At 43.4% G+C, this 19,708-nt stretch overlaps 1 protein-coding gene and 1 long non-coding RNA gene across 4 annotated transcripts; both read left to right on the forward strand.

Annotated features, from left to right (window-relative positions):
* Window positions 1-4,178: 4,178 nt before the first annotated feature.
* On the forward strand, window positions 4,179-18,990 carry BID (BH3 interacting domain death agonist). 3 transcript variants are annotated; one of them, XM_079993144.1, is made up of 6 exons: window positions 4,179-4,424; window positions 13,385-13,447; window positions 14,455-14,641; window positions 15,500-15,648; window positions 17,239-17,474; window positions 18,347-18,990. In XM_079993144.1, the coding sequence occupies exons 2-5, from the start codon at window positions 13,439-13,441 to the stop codon at window positions 17,458-17,460; spliced, it is 567 nt and encodes a 188-aa protein (XP_079849270.1). In that variant the 5' UTR covers window positions 4,179-4,424; window positions 13,385-13,438; the 3' UTR covers window positions 17,461-17,474; window positions 18,347-18,990. The 3 variants fall into 3 exon arrangements, with proteins under 3 accessions (XP_079849270.1, XP_079849272.1, XP_079849271.1); XM_079993146.1 differs by having other exon boundaries at window positions 4,192-4,424; window positions 17,239-17,451; window positions 18,345-18,990; XM_079993145.1 differs by lacking the exon at window positions 4,179-4,424 and adding an exon at window positions 7,628-8,055.
* LOC307224769 lies at window positions 10,348-11,932 on the forward strand. Its single transcript, XR_013842742.1, has 2 exons — window positions 10,348-11,832; window positions 11,872-11,932. It is a non-coding gene; the product is annotated as an uncharacterized lncRNA (long non-coding RNA).
* Window positions 18,991-19,708: the final 718 nt, after the last annotated feature.

Genomic DNA, 19,708 nt, shown 5'->3' on the forward strand with positions numbered 1-19,708 from the left:
CAGAGCATATCAAAACAAATATAATAAATCATGTAAACAGCATATACACGCAACTCCTGCTTAACCATCACAATGTGTCCCCTGGAAGTTGTTCAGATAATGAACCCACAATTTCCATTTTTTCTTATGGGAACACTTGTAATGCAGGGTTTGCTATGTCTCTTCCCAACCCCACCCCTCTGTCCATGGTATCTTCCTGAAATCACTACAGCCAATCAGCAAAAGAGAGACAAAGTAAAAACAAAAAAACCCAAACTGATTTGTCTGATTTCTCCTGCTCCCTGATTTGTCTGATTCCCCCCCCCCCACTCTCTGATTCGTCCACTATCACTCCCCTCTTCCATAGTTGTTGCCTGAAAATGGCCACCACTGATCAGCACAGCAGAAACAACCAAGAAAGTAAGAAAGCCAGATATTCGGATAAGTGAATCTACAGAGCCAGGGCTTTTTTTCAGCCGGAACTCTCCAGAACTCAGTTTCCTGCACCTCAGTTGTGGAACCCACCCTTGGAATCCCCTCCGCTTGAATAGTGAAGTTGAGATCTTTCACTGTCTGCATCTGTACTGGAATGGGCTGTAGGATGTTTTTATGGCTTTAATGCTTGTTTTTGCTTCCCTGGTCTCCTCTGCGAGGAAGGACAGAATAACTATTTAATAAATAAAATTAAAACATTGGCATATGCATATATATATATATATGCATGCATTTATATACTGCCAGTTCAGGCAATATGACATGGCACTAAGTTTTGAAGGAGACCCAAGTTCAGATTCCTAGATAGCCCTGATGCTTTGGGTGACCTTGAGACACAGCCAAGTCTCTCTTGGCCTAACCTACGTGGCAGGACAATTGTGAGTACTGTTATCAGATAGGAGTTGGAGTGAAGCATACATACATAGTTCATAACTTCTCAGTTCAGACATGCTAAAAACAGCTGTCAGTTTCACTTTCTATTGCTAGGAAAGAGGAAGTTCAGAAGACAGTGTTGGGAAGATTTTGAAATGTATGAATCTGCAGTTCGAGTCTATGCCACATTCTCGCCCCACCCCTTTCTATTTCAAGCAAATGAACCCTTTGAACTACATGCTGATAAAACTGGCAGTCCCTTGTCTTGCTATGTCCCAGTGTACGAAGAAGCATTTCTAAGAAGGAGCAGTTTTTATATTTTTATCATGATTTATTAAACTAGGGGGTATATTTGAAAGACCTACCTTTTCTCCTTGGCAGAGATAAGAAACCATTAGGGCAACTGCTTTGAATGCCAGATCTAGAACCTGCCTAAAAGGACTCATCCCCACCCCCACCCCCCGATCCTTTTATAATTACATATTCAGTATCAGGATGCTTTCAGATGGGGGCTTAATACTGCAAATTGTTCATTTAGATATCATAAATAAGATGCTAGCAGCAGGATGGTTGTTTTTTAACTTACTGGATTCCCCCATTCCCACCCTGGGAAGAGTAAATTCAGATTAAATGTGGGGGTGGGGAGTATAGGCTGTCATTTTGATGGCAGGTAGGCGCTGCAAAAAACTTTTATATGTCACTTTATTAGTTCTTCAGAAAAGGGTCTTCGTTTGATAAAAGCAGAAAGACAAGCAGAAACCTATTACATGTATCAGTAAGCAGAACTCTTTTCCTGCTTTTGTTTTCTGTCCCTGCCTTTGTTACCTTGGGGTCCATCTTGCACTTCTTGCACACTTTGACAACTGTGACTTTAGAGAAGAGGTGGCAACTCTCTCTCCCCACCTCTCCAGAGGCACACAGCCATCGATAGCACTTTTGCTTCTTCATGTGCGGCAGTCTTGGGAACACAGCATAACAATTGCATGCTCCTGCAGCACCACGAGACATAGTATGAGTCAGTGAGGAAAGCACCTCATTGCATTACTTTTTAAAGACGTTTCATTCTTTCAGTGGGGCAGAAACAGAGGATTCCCCAAGTGTCCCAGCTCACCTGTTCAGCAGGGGAATTCCCAAATTCTTCCCCACTGAGCCCACACCTGCCCGTCTTCAGGAAGGGGAAACGGCATTGGCTAAAACAGCTAAGCCCACAGCCAATGCACCCATTATAAGGAAGCACCAGACTCTCACTCTGCATGTGTTCTCTAGAAAACATCTGCAGGGTGCTTCATTTCCTTAGCAATCACATGAACAGAGATCAGGTCTAACTTAACTCACTCATAAGTCTGCACAGGGTTGCAAACTGAACAAGCCAGCAAGTCAAATCTCTTATCTGCCATCAACTCAATAGGTCACTTTAAGCAAGCTGCTGCTTCTCAGCCTCAACGTATTTTGCTGTTTTCCATGTACAGTACCAACTGGAGAGGCATTTAAATCCTAGCTCCACATTGGTGATGCCAGTGTTGCCACTGTCACCTGAGAGCAGGAGGCTAGCTGAAGAAGAAGAAGAAGAAGAAGAGTTTCTATTTGATATCCCGCCTTTCACTCCCCTTAAGAAGTCTCAAAGCGGCTAACACTCTCCTTTCCCTTCCTCCCCCACAACAAACACTCTGTGAGGTGAGTGGGGCTGAGAGACTTCAGAGAAGTATGACTAGCCCAAAGTCACCCAGCAGCTGCATGTGGAGGAGCGGAGACATGAACCCGGTTCCCCAAATTATGAGTCCACCGCTCTGAGGATGCACTGGCAGATTTCACATACAGTGGTACCTCGGGTTACATACGCTTCAGGTTACACACTCCACTAACCCAGAAATAGTGCTTCAGGTTAAGAACTTTGCTTCAGGATGAGAACAGAAATTGGGCTCCGGCGGCGCAGTGGCAGCGGGAGGCCCCATTAGCTAAAGTGGTGCTTCAGGTTAAGTACAGTTTCAGGTTAAGAACGGACCTCTGGAACGAATTAAGTACTTAACCAGAGGTACCACTGTACACTCCTTCCTTCCCTACCACTTCCTGCCTCCAAAACACAGGTTGCCTCATCATTTTGCAGATTAGCATTCCCACCTTGCTTGCCTGCTGCAATGATTCAGGCAGTTTCATTGCAGTTTTTAGAACTGTTTTCAAAGTAAGTTTCCAGAGCATATAGCGTTAAAGTATAAGGCATGGCAGGCCAACTTTGGGCATTTTTAAAGTAACTTGCTGCTACTTTGATGTCTGTGGGTGACAGCTGTTGCATTAGAAGAGTTTCATTATTATTATTATTATTATGTCACACCTTGGAGGGAATGCCTCTTCCGATATATTGCTTTTTGTGAACATTCGTTTATTTTCAAAGTATTTATTTATGCCATTTTTATTCTGTCCATCAACCAAGTCCTTCAGGCAGTTTATAAAACTTATAAATCAATAAAATGCAATCCACTGACAAAAAAGGGGGGAAGTTTACCCCACCCACCCAGTCATTAGCCATTTACTTCCTGTGCCCCCTCCAAGAAGCGGAAGATGGTATATGTGAGTCTCCTCCCCATTTTATCCTCACAACAGCCCTGTAAGATAGGTTAGGCTGAAAGATGGCATCTGGCCCAAAGTCTTCCAGTTGGCTTCGTGGCTTAGTGGGGATTTTTAACCTGGGTCTCCTTAGGCCTAGTCTAACCCAGACTTCCCTATGTCTTGGTGCCCACTGGATGTTGCTGGACTATAGCTCCCATTCTCCTTGACCACTGGCCATGTTGGCTGCAGAGTCCAAAACTTATGGATAGCGTCAAGTTCAGGAAGGCTGCTCTAACCATTACACCACATTGGCCATAACTGCGAGTGTGACACCTAAAAACGGGTATTCTGGCCCACCTCACCATTATTGAAATCAACTATGCAAACTGATGCAGAATTATCTGATTAATCATATGTTTGGTCATATATTAAAAAAAATTTATACAGCTATGTCATTTAAAAATATAACAAGGCAGTTTACAACAATAAAGCATAAAACCCGTAAGGAAGTTAAAAGCAGACGTCAGTTAAGCACTGTGGAAAGAGGGATTCTTAATTGAATGCAGAGGCCTGGCGGAGCAGGAAAGTTTTCAGCAGGCATTTAAAACTTGGCCCAGAAGTTCAAAGCTGCCGCGATCAGAAGGCTGCCTTCAAGCGCATTGGACGGGACGCGGCGGGCAAATCGCTTCTTGGAAGGCTTGTTCTCAGAAGCGCAGAGCAGCGCCTTGGCTGGACGTGGCTGAATCAGAAATGTGTAATCCCCGTCGCCGCCCCGCTCCCAGCCTTTCTTCCCTAGAAGACCAAGGTACAACTCGTGGGCAAGGCCAGCTCGCGAAAAGGGCCCGTGTCGCTTTAAAAAGCGGGATTTGGAGGGGAGGAGCGCACCACGAAAAGCGGCGCGAGGAGGAAGTGAAGTCAGTCTCGCGGTGGCGAATCCGCTGCTCGGAGCGGAGCGGACGAAAAAAGAAAGAGAGCGAGCGAGCAAGCAGGCGGCGGGGCTGCGGGACCTGAGCTGGGCAGAGCCGCTTTGCATGGTGAGTGGCTTCGGAGAAGCGGGGTTTCCCGCCTCTCCCGCGCCCCGCTTTGGAGAGCCCCTCTTTCCCCGGCGCGCGCGCGAGGGTGTGGTCGCAGTGGGGGGCTTTGCTGGCGGCCGGTTGGCAGCGCCCCCTCCCTCACCTCCCACCCCTCGCCGAAAAATCTCCGGCCTAAAAAGAGAGTCAAAAATGCTTGGGGATGTTGAGAAGGCACTGACTGGAATCCCCCTCCTCCCCGCGCTTCCTTCGCTAGTTCAGCCATAGGCGAGACCCGCTTGCTTGATGTTCTGGAGGCGCTTCCTCGTGGCTTTCCCCCGCTCTCTCTGTGCGCAACCCAATTCTGTGGCAGTAGCATATACAGTGGTACCTCAGGTTAAGTACTTAATTCGTTCCGGAGGTCCGTTCTTAACCTGAAACTGTTCTTAACCTGAAGCACCACTTTAGCTAATGGGCCCTCCCACTGCTGCCGCCGCGCCGCCGGAGCACGATTTCTGTTCTCATCTTGAAGCAAAGTTCTTAACCTGAAGCACTATTTCTGGGTTAGCGGAGTCTGTAACCTGAAGCGTATGTAACTTGAAGCGTATGTAACGTGAGTTACCACTGTAGTTGCTCCAAATGTTGCTCTTCGTTTTCAATAGCCGTGGCAAGACTATTAGCCCGCAGCTACGCTTGGAAAGTATTACCGAAGGGACCGCGCCGTTTTCTTAAAGCCTTCGCTCCTTGGCTGGTCTTCCCTTCCTGAGGGCTTTTGTGTGCGCGCTTTTGAGGGAGACTCCTCGAAGAGCCATGAAAAGACAGCCGATTAATTCGGTTTATTATTCTGTTTTTAGCATTGGGTGGGTGCGGTTGCTCTTTCTGGGTTTCCCGCCTCGTGTTTTGTTGCGCGGTTTTCCTATTTTTTCTCCCATTTGGAGGTATTTGCAGGACACGCGCACGTCCCAGGCAGACGTTGCCCCAAAAATTCCCCACTGGGGGTGTCCGGAAATAACCGTGGTTGCGAATGGTAGTCAGGGGTAGGGCAGGCCTGGGGGCGCCTTGTCCTTGACTGGGCAGGCCGAGCTGGGGGAACAAGAGGCCTCTTTGGCTGCTTGAGAGATGCCCACAGTGGCATGTTCAGCCAGGACCTTGGGCTTTGGGGGCTCCCTTCATGGGGCAAGGCTCCCTGCTGCCAGTACCCCTCTCCCTGCAAGCATGGATGGAGCAGGAAAGTCAGCAGCCAGGAGATGCAGAAACAGCAGCTGCCGCAACTTGTTTACTTTCCTTGGTTGGGTCCAGAGGGAGAAGCCTGTATGGCTGTGGTGCCCTGGATGCATTTGGCAGATGCAGACAGGAGGATGTACTGCAGGTCCTGTAGATCTGGGGTCCCCAATCTTTCTAGCCCAAAAGCACTTTTGGAAATCTAAGAAACAGACATGAGCATGAAAAAAATACCCGTTTCGCATAAGCTACCAAAACAAGCAAAAACATTTGCACTGCCTCAAAATACATACAACCTCCCCCTTTAATATGTATTTATATATAAAATAGGGAGTTGCAGGGGGCCGTGGCAAGTGTTACCAGGGGTGTCTTTTGGGTGCCCATGGGAACCCCAGCTCTAGACATCGTAGAACTGTATTTTTTTTACAATAATTTGTATTAGTTTCCAAATCCAAAATACACCTCATTATATCTATATCAAATCACAATACCAAATCAAATACCCAATTGTATAATTTTGGTGCCCCCACCCCCTGCGTGCTAGAATTACAGGTTTGTTTTTTAAAAAAATCTGCTTCCAAAGTCTTACTTAATCCAGTTGTATTCCAATCGTAATTACTCTATAATCCATTCAGCAGCTGCAACGTTTATAACTTCTATTTGTATTAACACATTCAATAATTTATTACTCCACAAATGAAGATCTATATCCTTTTGCTACTGCGTTTAGTAATTATTTGTCCATAATTTTTCTTCTTTCTTTGCCAAATGTTAATCCATTTGTCCAGAAAGTCCCATTGAAGGAAGATGAGGACAGGTGACCTCACCTAGGCCCGAAGTCACCCCCCACCAAAGCAGGCTCAAAGCTTCTCAGAGCTTTTCAAAATCATTTTTCTCAGCAGCTAAAAGGCATTAGCTAAGCATCAGAAACATTCCGCTTGCTGTAACTAAAAAGATTGCAACAAAGGTAGGGAACACAGTCCATTGTTTCTCAGGCCTTTCTGATGCCTTCTGGCCTTGCTAAAGAACCACACTGCAACTTACTTTCTGTCCAGGAACCATGCCAGAACAAGAGATTGAAACATATCTGAACACTCTGAAACCCTTTTCCTGGGAAGGGTGCCAAGAGTCCCAATAGTCCCAAGACAGCTTTCTGTTCATGCTCAGAGGACTCCTGAGGGAGGAGAAAGGAGGAGGGAACTGGAAAGGGGTATATATGCTTGTGCACATGACTGTGAATTTCGTGCATGCTTTTTGTGACTTACCACACTTGCTCCTTCTACCAGTTCATGGATGGTAGAAATAAAAGCCTTTTTCTCCGAAACTATTCCTTGAGTGTCTGTTGAGTCCCACTTCCCTTTCCCAGGCGCAATATTTTTCCCACCCGAGGGCAAAGCCTCATAAGGCTACACCATGTCGCTCCAGTTGTTCTCTCTCCTTTCTTTTCTCAATTGTAGTTGCAATATAAATACACCAGCCTACGGAAAAAGTTAACTGGCACCCCGCCAAAGCCCTGACAGTTCTCCAATTTCTCTTCCTTTAGGTATTGTTGAACTGTAGTTCACATCATCCCTGATCTTTGGGCATGTTTGCTGGGGCTAATGGGAGTTGGAGTTCAGGAAATCCCTGTTTTGATTTACTTACTAAGCAGTATCTAAATGCTGAAATAAATAAATAAAATATCTGGAGGGCCACAGGTTCTCGATTCCTAGTGCAGTGTGACCAAACAACAAGAAGCGAGAAATTAGGTTTTGTTTCTATAACTTTAAAAAAAAAAAATTATTGTGGCAGGCAATGTGTGTGTGTAGGAAGAACTTGAATATTGGAAGCACAGTTCATCTCACACATCCTCTCACTTTCTGTTCCCACCTGCCCCATATTCATAGTGGTGCAAGGCCACCTTGAATCATCAAGAGTGGAATGGGGTGAGACATTACATCACAATCACATTCCTGAATGCAGTGCTATACTTTACCCATAAGGATGACTGGCAACAATTGACTCACTTTACCTTAGGATAAAGTGGGACACAGCTGGAGGGAGGTGACACTGAGCTTTTTCTCCAAATCAAGCTTCATCTTAATGTTTAGGCCCAAGCTTGATCTTAATGTTCATGTCCTCAGTCACACCTAAATGTGACAACGTTGGGAACGAGCATTTCTGTAGCTAAAGTACCTCAGAGCCTGCCAAGATTACTGGGAGGCAAGGGAGTTCTAGGCATTTTCCCAGCTTCACTTGCTACCAATGCATGTGTCATATTCAGTCCCTGCTTCTCATAACAACAGCTGCAGAAGCCTCAGTGATGAATAGGTTTGTCAAGGAAATAGGAAGAGTGGTCCTGCAACTGCCTTTCTTTCCCATCTACCATAGAGGCCGTAAGTGGTTGCTTGGGGTCTGAAGTGTGTGATATGGCGCTTGTTTCTCTAAAATTCAGGTAAGCAGCGTTACGAAAGGATTTCTCCCACCTTGCTAATATTTTAAAGGGGTAAGTGCCGAAGAATACACACAAGTGTTTTGGACCTGATTCAGGTTGCATGTATTCTACTTTTGTGTTACTACTTTGAACAGTGCTGAGTTTGCTCACTTTTCAGAGCATGATAATATTGTTGTATGCATTCGGATTTGATAGTTGGTTTCACAGAAGTGTAGCTTGCATGCAGAAGTACATCATTTTTGCAGCCAGTCTGTTGTGGAAGTATCCTCGCCACATTTTGGTTGGAGGAAACCAGCAGTTTTCAGCAAAAGCCAGATTTTTACCACTTTGATAGTCTGGCCTTTGTATTAGTCACAAAGCCACATTTTCTTCGTCTACCCCCCGCCCCCCAAAATCTTTTTTAAAGCATGAAACAAACATGCACATAAGGCACTTGAAATAAAAAAAACCAATGTGGACACCGTGTCTGATGCACTAGAGAGGGAGCTGTTGTGTTTGATTTGGAGACTGTATGTTTCATTACAAGAGTAAAGGTGAGGAAAATCGAGCTCACCCCTACAGCAGAACCTCTTTACGTTTGCTCATGATTGGAGGAAATAGCCTCCTTTTCCAAAGTGAATTTGGGTCTAACTTCAACCTTGAAATATTATTCTTTTTATTAATAATAATCTTTTTGGCCAGTGACCCATTGAGCAAATTGAGAAGCCTCAATTATATTTCCCTTTTGCCACTGTGGTTGGAGGCAGGTGTGTCTTGCAAGAAGCTTCTTCTGGAGCCAGGGTGTGAGAATAGAGGCCATAACCCATAGGATAAGGTTACCAGACGTCCCCGTTTCCCGGGGACAGTCCCCAGATTTACAAATCAGTCCCCATACAAAATACATTGAAGTTGAAAAGTGTCCCTGGATTCATTGGAAAAAATCTGGTAACCTTACCATAGGAACTTCGTGCTTGTGTGAATTATTTGCACACATGTGTGCTCCTGTTACCCTCTGAATATCTGGAGTCTCCTGTGGGTTTGGATAAGATTGGTCTCTGTTACATTTGGAACAGTGAGACTTTTTTCAGCATCTACTTTCTATATCTCTTATCTGTTTCTCCACCACCACCTGTCTTTAGGTGTGCAGCTGACAATTAAACTACCTGAGGCAAAAAAAAAAAAAACCGTTTTGGAAGTTGGCAGCGCGTGAGCTGTTCAGGCTGTCTGTCCACTGCGCAAACACTTCCCCACATTTGACAGGATTCACTCAATGGTTCACATGGGTAGGTCTCTTTCCTGTGAGCAATTAACTCCGTGCTGGTGAGCCTGTGAGTAGACACTGTGAATGTAATCATAAATGAAAACAACACTGCAAGCCCCCTAAATCACAGTCTAGAGTCACTGTTAGAAACTCAGATATAAGGACCCAGGTGGGTCCTTAAACCAGGGTTACAGTCACCCATTTAGGGGGCAGTTAACTCAAAAGCATATTTTTCAATCATTCTGATTGTGCAGATAAAACATAACTGACAGAATTCTACAGGATGTGTTGTTGGTGTGTGAAAACAGGCAAGATCCAAGGATCATCAGACATTTGCCTCCAGATGGTGGAGACGTCAGACGCCATGCTGGCTCCTAGCTTCACTTGGTCGCAAGTGACCGATAGCCAGGTAAAAAATGAGCCTGGCACATGGGAAATTTCAAACTCTGCTAGAGGTGCAAGATAATTCCCACAAGCGATAGGAATAAAAAGGGCTCTTGTCAAACCTACATCCCAGATACTTAGCAGCTGGAAACTTGAACAATGAGAACTGCTAAAAATAAAATAAAAGAATCATACCCAACTAAAGGAATTAAGGGGTATTATCACCAAAGACCTCATTCTTACTATTGGAGTTTGAGGTGAGCAAGCAATCAGTGTAAATAATTGCCCACAAAGTAAAAATTTAAAAGGGAGCAGATCCAATATTAATAGATGCCAGCTAGTATTCTGCTTTTCAATTTGACCCAAAAAGTCCACCTAGAGAACTACTGTCATTCACTCCTGCTTCCGGAAATACAATGTTTTGTGTTTCCTGGAACTTGGGAGCTGAGAATTTGATGTTGACAGCTACTTCCTTAATAAATATGACCTTTGCAACATGAGTCATTTTTTTAGGTTGTTGACTTGAACATATGTTTTTTCATGGCTGTGACGATGATATTATGATGACTGTTGTCCTTATATAATTGACACCCTTCATACTTGGCGATTCAAGCGCGTACCAGAAAGTTTTGGGTGAGACCCACCCTGAGGATTTCTGCAAGTGACTTTTTGTGGTTAGGAAAGTGATGGAGAAGTGTAGTCAAAAGTATGGGATGAATGAATCAGTAATGCAAAGGCATTTATCTTCCCTTGCATTTTGAAAATTCAATTTCTTTGGCATCTTTCCTTGGAGCCTTATATAAATTTGATTTCTGAGTGTTTATTGTGCCTTCTCTCCCCCCACAAAAAGTGGGGTTTTTTTGTATCCCCTTGCCAATCTAGGAATTAAATACTTTGGTGTATTTTGCAACCTTTGCAACTAAAGCTATTTCACTTTCCCAGTTCTGACAAATGTCTGCACTGTTTTGTATTGGAAGTTTGGTGGCAATCCCTAGGTGGCACCAGTAAACATTGCAATCATTTTATAGTTCGGTTACATAGGTTCTGTTATCTCCATTTAACCAATTAAGCTTTTTCTCATACTCGACCAACATTTTCTCTGCACACATTGCATTCAGTATAGGATTGCTCCTAATTTTTGTACAACATAATACGTTTTGTGATTGCCCCCGCATGCAAAAATTAAAACAAACAGATTGCCCAAAGCTTTGAACTTTAAGGCTTCATTTAAAGTTCACTGCAGGCTCTGTGAAGCATAGAATCTACAATATTGCCACAGATTAATATATGCAGCCTGGGATTTGGACTGGGAACTCATAGTAGGAGTAGGAGTAATAATTCATTTATAATTGCTTCCCATGGAGCATCCCAAAGGGATTTACAGTATATTAAAAGCATGTATAAAACAGTCACACAGATTGCGTGGCAGCCATACCTTAGCCAACAGTACTGCAGCTTGCTTTGGTTAAGGCAGGTGTGGAGAGACTGTAGCCCTCCAGGTGATGTTGGTCTCCACCTCCCATCAAGCCCGGCCACCATGGCTGATAGTTGTGCATCTGGGCAGCCACTGGTCGCTTGCAGTAGGTGATAAGTGACACACCTCTCTTCTTGGCTTTTGACACCTGAGATGTATGCTTTTTGGACCCACCTTCTGTGGTTGTAAGTGGCTTTAAACTGTATTTAACATGGTGCTTTAGTTGTTGCAACCCACGCTGGGACTTGGGGTGGTGGGCAGGCAGGCCATAAACTGGTTATAATAAGAAGAATACATTTCCAGTCGTTAGTGGATAATTGGAGCCTGAGCCGCAGACCGATACTTATTTCCTGTGGTTTTTATTGCCAAGTTAAAACAATTTGGTCTGCCTTAGTGATTTCCTATTCCTTTGAGGTTTCCCCTTTGGAGTTTATTGTTCAGCGTCCCCACTTCCTTCATACTCTGCTTTCATTCTCCTTGTCTGAGCAAGGCTGAATTGTGCTTAAACTGCTTAGGCAAAGAGCAGCAAGATTTGCAGCGGAGTGTTCAGGCAGACATTGTGGGATGGTAAAAGAAAAAAGAAAGTGCAATAATCCAGTGTAGAAGTTACCACCTACCTGGGTAGTAAATATACATAGGAATGCCCTGCATATATATTTAAATTAAATTCAAACTTGGAGTGTTGCTTGGAAATAATTTTAATTTGAGTACATGGAAGTAGTTAAGCTTATGACAGCTTGACTGCAGGCATTGATTTTCATTGTTACAGTTTACGTGGGGAGAAAAGGAAAGCACTGATGCCTACTAACACTAATTTTAGCTTGTGAAAAAGCTGTTTATTTCAGGCATAGGCAAACTCGGCCCTCCAGATGTTTTGGGACTACAACTCCCATGATCCCTAGCTAACAGGACCTGTGGGAATTGTAATCCCAATGATGGGAACTGTAATCCCAAAACATCTGGAGGGCAAAGTTTGCCTATGCCTGGTTTATTTGTTACGTTGGCATACATCCCATAGCAGTAATCAACCTGAAAAAATAATTTTATGGATAATAATAATTCAAGCTATTTTCCATTAAAGAAATAAATCATTGAAAACATTTCCATCCCATGTAACATCAGTGACTTTGTTGTCTGGCTGCATTGAGCATCTGGAAATTATGCATGAAAGGGAGCATGCAGATATGTTAATTAAGCCAGCCCAAGGTGTTGTAGTTTGGAGATGAAAAGCTTTGGGGTTCCTGCTAGCAGGGGTGGGGCAGAGTAAATCATTCCCAGCATTTCCTTCTGACTTGTGAAAGTTTCCTTACCATTGGTCCATCTATCCCGGTATTGGTTCCTTTGCCTGCCCCACAAGCCTTGGGCTCTGCTACCTGAAAGCCCTTAACTTTTTACAACTGAGTCCTGGGCCATTTCCTTTTTTGAGAATGATTTTCCTCCTCATTTTCACCACTGCATCCAGGCAGTGTCCCAGGGACTGCACAGCCTTTCCTGATTCAGATGTTATGGAGAAATATGGTTGAGTGTGATGAGCACACTGGTGGCACCTTGCCCTGAAACTCATAATGAACACTCCCAATGGCTTCGTGTAGATATTAAATAGCACTGGAGATAAGAGAGTCCCCTGTGGCGTAGCTGCCAGGAAGCCAAAAGGCACTCTTTCGATGCTACTCTCTGGACTCGGTCCTGAAGTACGGGAGCAGCCCCCAATTTCCATTCCCTGGAGCCAGTCCAGGAGGTCGCTGACGAGAGATCAAGAAGCTGGAGCAAGGTCGCACTCCCCCTGTCTGCAAAGGTCCTCAGAGAAGGCTTGCACCTGCCCCATCACAGACCTCTTTACTACCTTCTCCCAAAAGAGGAAGTATTTGGTCAGTAGTTGTTCCAGTCCAGAGCTGGTTTCTTCAGGAGCTGTTGCCTGTTTCAATGCAACAGGGACCATCCCGTCACACAGTGAAGGGTCAAATAAAACCCATTTTAATAAAACCCATTTTAATAAAACCCATTCGTCATCAGCGAAAACACCAGCAGTATATGCAAATAAAATATCTTGAGAAGTTCTGACCTTTCCCCCAGTCTGCAGAAATATATAAAATTCTGGTGTGAAATAGCTGTCAAGGAGGCCTCTGTGTTCTTCAGATGGTAATTGCTGGGCATATACTGGCCAGCTTGAGCTACAGAGAGAGAATTAACCAAGAGATGAAAAGAAATCACACGCAATTCTTCTTTTGCAGGTAGAAGCCCTGTGATTTCCGAAGATTACGAGTAACCTGGCTTCAGCATCAACGATGGACCAGGTTGGATCGAAAATTATTTTCAAATAATTGTATCGTCTGAAGAAATGTTGAGTTGTTTCTCCAAGAAAAGTTATTTTTGAGTCACCTTTTCTAGAAGCCCCTACCCCCTTTCCCCCTAAAAGTGTTCAGCAGAACAAAGGAGCAAGCTGTGGCTCTCACTCACCCCTGAGCTATGTAGAGACATAGGGAATCCCTGCTTAGGAGTGGAGGTCCCCGTCTCTTCCAAGTTCTCAAAGTTTACAAATTGCTGCAGTGCACAAGCACAGATCCCATATGTTTAGATAAGTGTTTTCTTGTGGAAAGCACTGCCCTTGTAAGGTAGCTCAGAATCACTTGAGAATTCAGTCCCGATAGCTGGCTTTGATTGTACGTGCACAACTAAGAGGGACCATTTCCAGAAGAGTAGCTGTGTTAGTCTGTCGTGACAAAAAACAGCAAAGAGGCTTGTGGCACCGTAAAAGACTGGCTGGTTTATTATAGCATAAGCTGCCGCAGACATCGCCTGATGAAATGGACTGTAGTCCACGAAAACTAATGCTGGCACAAGGCTCAGTCAGGCTGGTCCTTAATCTCATTTTTCAGACATCAAGTGTGAATTAAAAGATGCCAAGATCGCCTTATTAGCAATGGTGTGATGGTGATTCGAAGACAAGGGCAGAGTTGAAAAAGAAATGCACAACAACAGAGTTACAAAATAACTGCCCCTGGGACACTAGAAACCATACTTGGCTCTCACTCTGGAGAGTTTGACAGTGCCTGGTATTTTTAGTATCTTAAGAGCTGCTAACTTCCCCTTTTTTGTATTTAAATATAAACTGATATTCTCCGGTTTCACAGGGTAAGATTATAGATATGCATAACCCCTGGATCAAGATGATAAAGGATTTCATGCACTAGAACTGCTATTATAAATATTTTTAAATAAGCATTAAATGAAGTTGGCTGCATACTTGTCTATCATAAATAATACCTGTTCTGTTTCTCTCCCCCCCCCCCCCCCATTATAGGGCGATTATAATAGCCCCTTTCAGGAGGCACAGCTAACCAAGATTCTCCTCTACTCCTTCCTGGAGAAGTCTTCCGACTGTGCTTTTGCTTCAGAGCTTTGTGCTTTGAAAAAACAGTTGGTTTCAGAGCAGGACGATGATGACGAGCTTCAGACAGATGGCAACAGATTTGGGCAACCTGAGGACAGTAGGTATTTTATCTTGAGCAAACAAGTTTGTTTGTTTGTTTGTTTGTTTGTTTGATACCCTGGCTTTTCCCTCAGTGCAGCATGAATTTAAACAGACAGAACTACAAATATGCAATAAATATAAATATTTTTAGAACAGTTAAATAAATAAAACTATTAAAAATAGCTCTGCTGACAGTTATGGCCATTTTAAAGCACACATGCAAAAACATACATTATTATCCTTTCTTTTCTGCAAGCAGCTCAGAGCAGTGTACCCCTTGCACACATAATTCTCTCAGTAGCCCTGTGATGTAGATTAGGCTGAGAGGCAGTGGCTGCCCTAAGGTTTCCTAGCAAGCTCTGTGGCAGGGATTTGCACCCTGGCCATAAATTCAGTGCTGTAACCACCATGCTACGGTGGACACTTGTAGCAAATCCTCTGTGCTGTCCTCCTCAGCTGTCTGTTTGGAACCTAACTTCAACCTTGGGCACATCCAGTGCATTTTTAAAACACATGACTTCCCCCAAAGAATCTAGGGAACTGTAGTTTGTAAAGGGCCCTGTGAGTGGGAAACTACGGTTCTCAGGATTCTTTAGGGGAAGTCCTGCTTTAAATGAGTGCTGGGTAGTGCTTTACCTATGTGGTGTGGATATGCCCCTTATTTATTTGAACAATTTATATACCACTTAGGTACAGTAGTCTTTCAGTGATTTCTTTTTTTCAAAGGTGCAATACAAAGAATAACAACCAGTTTTCACTAAAAAACGAAACATCAGTTAAAATGCCTGCTGGAATAAAAAAGCCTTCAGTAGGCCCTGGAAGTTCAGAGAGGAAGAGTGAGCAGAGAATTCCATTCTGATTAATCTTTTTTCAGTCATATATCCAAATTCAGATGAAGAGGAAATTTTCCGGATTATTGGAGCTCAGCTGGCTGAAATCGGAGATCAGCTGGCTGCTGAGATTGACCCATCGCTCATACAGAATCTTGTGCGGCAGTATATAGCGGAGAACATGTCCAAAGAGGTGATTGAGAGGAATGAAATCTAAGGCTTACTTCAGAGTTTCATCTACCATGATAAGTGAAATCCTGGATCCAAATAACTGCTGTGGTTATTTGGTTTTTCTGGAAACCCTTGCAAAGTCCATGCTTCTCTTGCAGAGGTGACTTGGTGAATGGGATGTATAATAATTACTTCAGCTTTACTGTTGGGACTGAGGAACATAAAATTGGAGTTGGGAGAGTGAGTTCAGCATGTTTTGCTGTAGATTCTCTTACAATCTCGTGAGCTAAAATGCGGTAATTTCTACTTCAGGAACGCAGGGATATGTCTTCTTCTTGGACAGAGGACAACAAGGCATTCAGCTTCATTTCCATAGTTTCCATAGCTGAAATTTTTGTCCACCAGCAACAGGCTAGACTTGTAGTCTTGCAGCCAACTTAGCTGCAAAATTGGCATTGGGGCACAACAGTGTTCCACGAAGCAGGCGAGTCCAAGGCTTGCTCCCACTGCTTCCCTTGGGGTGATAAAAGTCCCTCCCCCTAGAAGGTAGAATCATAGAATTATAGAGTTGGAAGGGACCATGAGGGTCATCTAGCCCAACCCCCTGCAAAGCAGGAATCTTTTTATCCAACATGGGGCTTGAACCTACATTCCTGAGATTAGGAGTCTCATGCTCTGCCAACTGAGCTATGTCACCAGACTTCCATTATTTATGTCGAGGGTATTCTCATAAAAGCAGCCTCCCCATATGTGTGATGAAGCAGGCACAACCTTGCAAACAGAACATCATTTTTCATTGGAGGAGAATCTTGATTCTATGACTGTAATCTTTAATAGTACTTCTGTTGTGGTGGGAGCATGTTTTAAAGAAAATTTAAAACATGGAAGAGGTACAGCCGTTGTTTTTTCATCTATTGGTGAGAATTGTTTTAAAAGGAATTACTTGTCCGTTAAGCAAAGGAGAGCCTACTAACAACAGATGTTGGAGGTGTGGAGCAAGCAAAGCAAAATTGCCCCGTGTTGTGGTTCATTTGGCCGAGGCGGGGTTTGTTGCTTTCATTTATGTAGAAGGTGTATTTCCATTTTGATCTCCCCCACAATAAATTGCATTAGGTTACTCACCAGAAATATGGCTATAAATGGAGAAGGCAGCCATTATTTTAAAGTGGGTAGCCAATGCATGATTACAAAAAAGTAGAATGCAACTTAATGTCACTCATGCTTTAGTGGTGAAGGCCTATAAACAGTTGACACCTGCAAATTATAATCTAAAAGTATTTTGTCTTATTTGAGGAGTTACTTTGCTGTTGACATATTATTGGATTGCTGAATTTTGAAATCCATACATAAATGAACCCATGTATAATTTAGAAATATTTTTTTAAATTAATCTATCATTGGTGGATGTTAATGATTGTTACACTGATCTTTGATGTTTGGAACTATTGTAATATAAACAGCAAAGGAGCAAAACAAAGATCTGCCAAATGCCTTGTGGTGTGTGGGGACAAGGGGGAAGAGAAAATAGGTTTTATTTGTGAGGGATTGGAGTAGAGAGGAACAGAAGGGCAGCATTTCAAAGAGGTACATTTTCCCCCTCTCTTTTTTTTAGGCAATAACCAATCACCTGTCTCAAGTAGTAAAGGAAGTTGTGCGAAGGATGCCTTTGGAAATGGAGCAAGAGAGAGCCATGCTAGTGGTAGCTATGGTTTTAGCCAAAAAAGTAGCAAACACTGTGCCATCTCTTCTACAACAAGTGTTCAGCATAACCGTGAACTACATCAACCAGAACCTCCGTGATTATGTGAACAACTTGGAACCTGAGGTGATATAAAATAAAATCCAGATGTTGCTATTTAATTATCTCCATGCCCAGTGAATAATTCAGCCCTACTTTGGAAGCTAGGGGGGAAAGGAGTGGTTATTCAGGCCGTGTGAAATGTTGTAGGAAAGGAGTTTGTTGGGTCCCTGATTTTACATCATGTGTGAATAGGATGCACAACTGGGGCCCATGTGCAAGTGGTGCTGCTTGTGGCCAGAGACAAAGCAATGGGGCATGACTTCTATACAGTCTCCCCATCTTGCATCCTCACATGCAAGAGGCAGTCACTGCAGTTCAAGTGACACATTCCAGCCAGACAGAAGGACTTGAGGGTGCCCATGGGGGAAATGGACTAGGGGAAATCCCGAGGGCCTGAAGTTCCATACGTTTCCTCTGTTAGGATGAGGAAATTGAGAATTTTTGACTCTGTTTGGTATGTTAGCCTTTCCAAGATCACCAAATTTTGGGGGCTTGCAAACCAGAGAAAACATTGTTAGCAGCAAACAGAGAGACCCCTGAAGCTTGTTTCATCAGCTGCAAGATTTCAGTTGCAGCAGGGAGGAGTCAGGGAAGGCTGCTGCAAGCACATGTGTGTCCAGATATGCCATGTTGGCAATATGTAGTCTGACTTGTGAACCTGCCTTCAGTTGAACCCTAAAGGATGGGCTGGGGAAACCCAGCCAGATAGGCGGGGTATAAAGAATAAATTAATAATAATAATAATAATAATAATAATAATAATAATAATATAATAATAATAATAATAATACATGCAGGGTGTGTATGAAAGAAAAAGCCTTTTGGCGTTCACTTGTTTGGGAAATACCTAAATATGTGGACCATTGAATATAACTGTAGTGGACTGAACATAACTCCCTCTTTTCTTTCTCTTCTAGAGGTGAATGAAGGGAACACAACATGTCTACCTCTAAGAAATCTTTTTTTTTTTTTAAACCAGGAAACAGTTAGAAGGAACTGTTTTAAGCTTTGCTTGCAATTTTTACCAATAGTAATTATTTCCATTGTGCTGCTTACCTTGCTTTAAAGTATGAATTATGAATGACATTTTTTTTCTACTTGAAATACTTGGTCCTGCTCTACATCTCAGGAGGCAAGTGGCTATTTTTCTTGGGGTCATGGTGGGAGCAGTCTGTCATTCCTTGCAAATGACAAGCTTGGAGCAAAGGGTAGATGTTCTGTTCTGCCAGTTGCCAACTGGATTGGAGTGTTTGGGAACACTTATAAAACTACAAAGCCTTAATGAGCAACAGCAGGTGCTCCAACCCATCTAAGGACATCACTCTTGGGCATCAGTGAAAGGAATTGCACTAATGTGAAAAAAACCTTAGCTTGGGGGAACAGTGCTGGCTATGTATGCTGCTAGTGCCCCATGGTACCTAGCCTTGGAGCAGCTTCATTTTTCCAGTTGTCTTGGAAACTGGCTCTAAAGAGCCAGTTGTCCAGTTTTTAGCAGATCATTGTTAATTCAAGTAGTTGATATATGTATTTGTGTTGCTGTTTGTAAAATTTCAAAAATGAAAATTGTTTCCTGTTTTCTTTTTACATTAGGCAACAAATTTTACAGCAGAGGTGGTTAACCTGTTGCCCTGGTAGCATGTGTTTCTGGACCACTCAACCAGCCCAAATGAATAGGAATGCCGTGGCCACAGGTCACCCACTCTTGCTTTAAATGAAGCTGCCTTGTGGTGTCCAATAAAAATCCCTTGAGGTTGCTTGATTGGTGGGTTCTGCTCTGTCATGCAAGTGTTTTATTTGCACTTGGGAATTTCCAGCTCATAATAGATTAGGTAGCCCTGGGCTATTTCTTTGTAAACTTGTCAGCTGTTGGTATCACTTTATAAATCTCTTGACATAGTTGCAAGCAGGGGGGGGGGGTGTTTGTGTTTATGTGTGTGGATTGCTGGCCTTCTCCTTACACCACCAGCTAAATTTGAAAAGGTGTGTCCGTCCCCCCCACCCTATTGGACCACACCCTATAATCCTGAATAAAATTTTGATTCAGCATTAAGGGTTGAGAAAGTGTACACAGGGTGTATGTGGGAGTACTGCCTTAGTAGTTCTCAATTTTAGCCAAATACTTGACTTGGAAAAAAGTAAAATGTAGTTCAACTATGGACTAATTTGGAATTTTGGAAATGTGTATTCCACATGAGGAGTTCTAAGAAGCCCAACAGTAAAACATGGCTCTTTTTATTAAGGAAAGGAAAGGAAAGGTTAGCCTATGGAGCTAAAATTGCTT

This window comes from Podarcis cretensis (genome assembly GCF_951804945.1).
Source record: "Podarcis cretensis genome assembly, chromosome: 10".
NCBI classification, from domain to species: domain Eukaryota; kingdom Metazoa; phylum Chordata; class Lepidosauria; order Squamata; family Lacertidae; genus Podarcis; species Podarcis cretensis.

Excerpts from the sequence above, each read along its gene's own strand:
- BID (XM_079993144.1), top strand. Across the intron at positions 14,642-15,499 it reads ATTTGGGCAACCTGAGGACA|TCATATATCCAAATTCAGAT; the intron begins GTAGGTATTTTA and ends ATCTTTTTTCAG. Across the intron at positions 15,649-17,238 it reads CGGAGAACATGTCCAAAGAG|GCAATAACCAATCACCTGTC; the intron begins GTGATTGAGAGG and ends TCTTTTTTTTAG.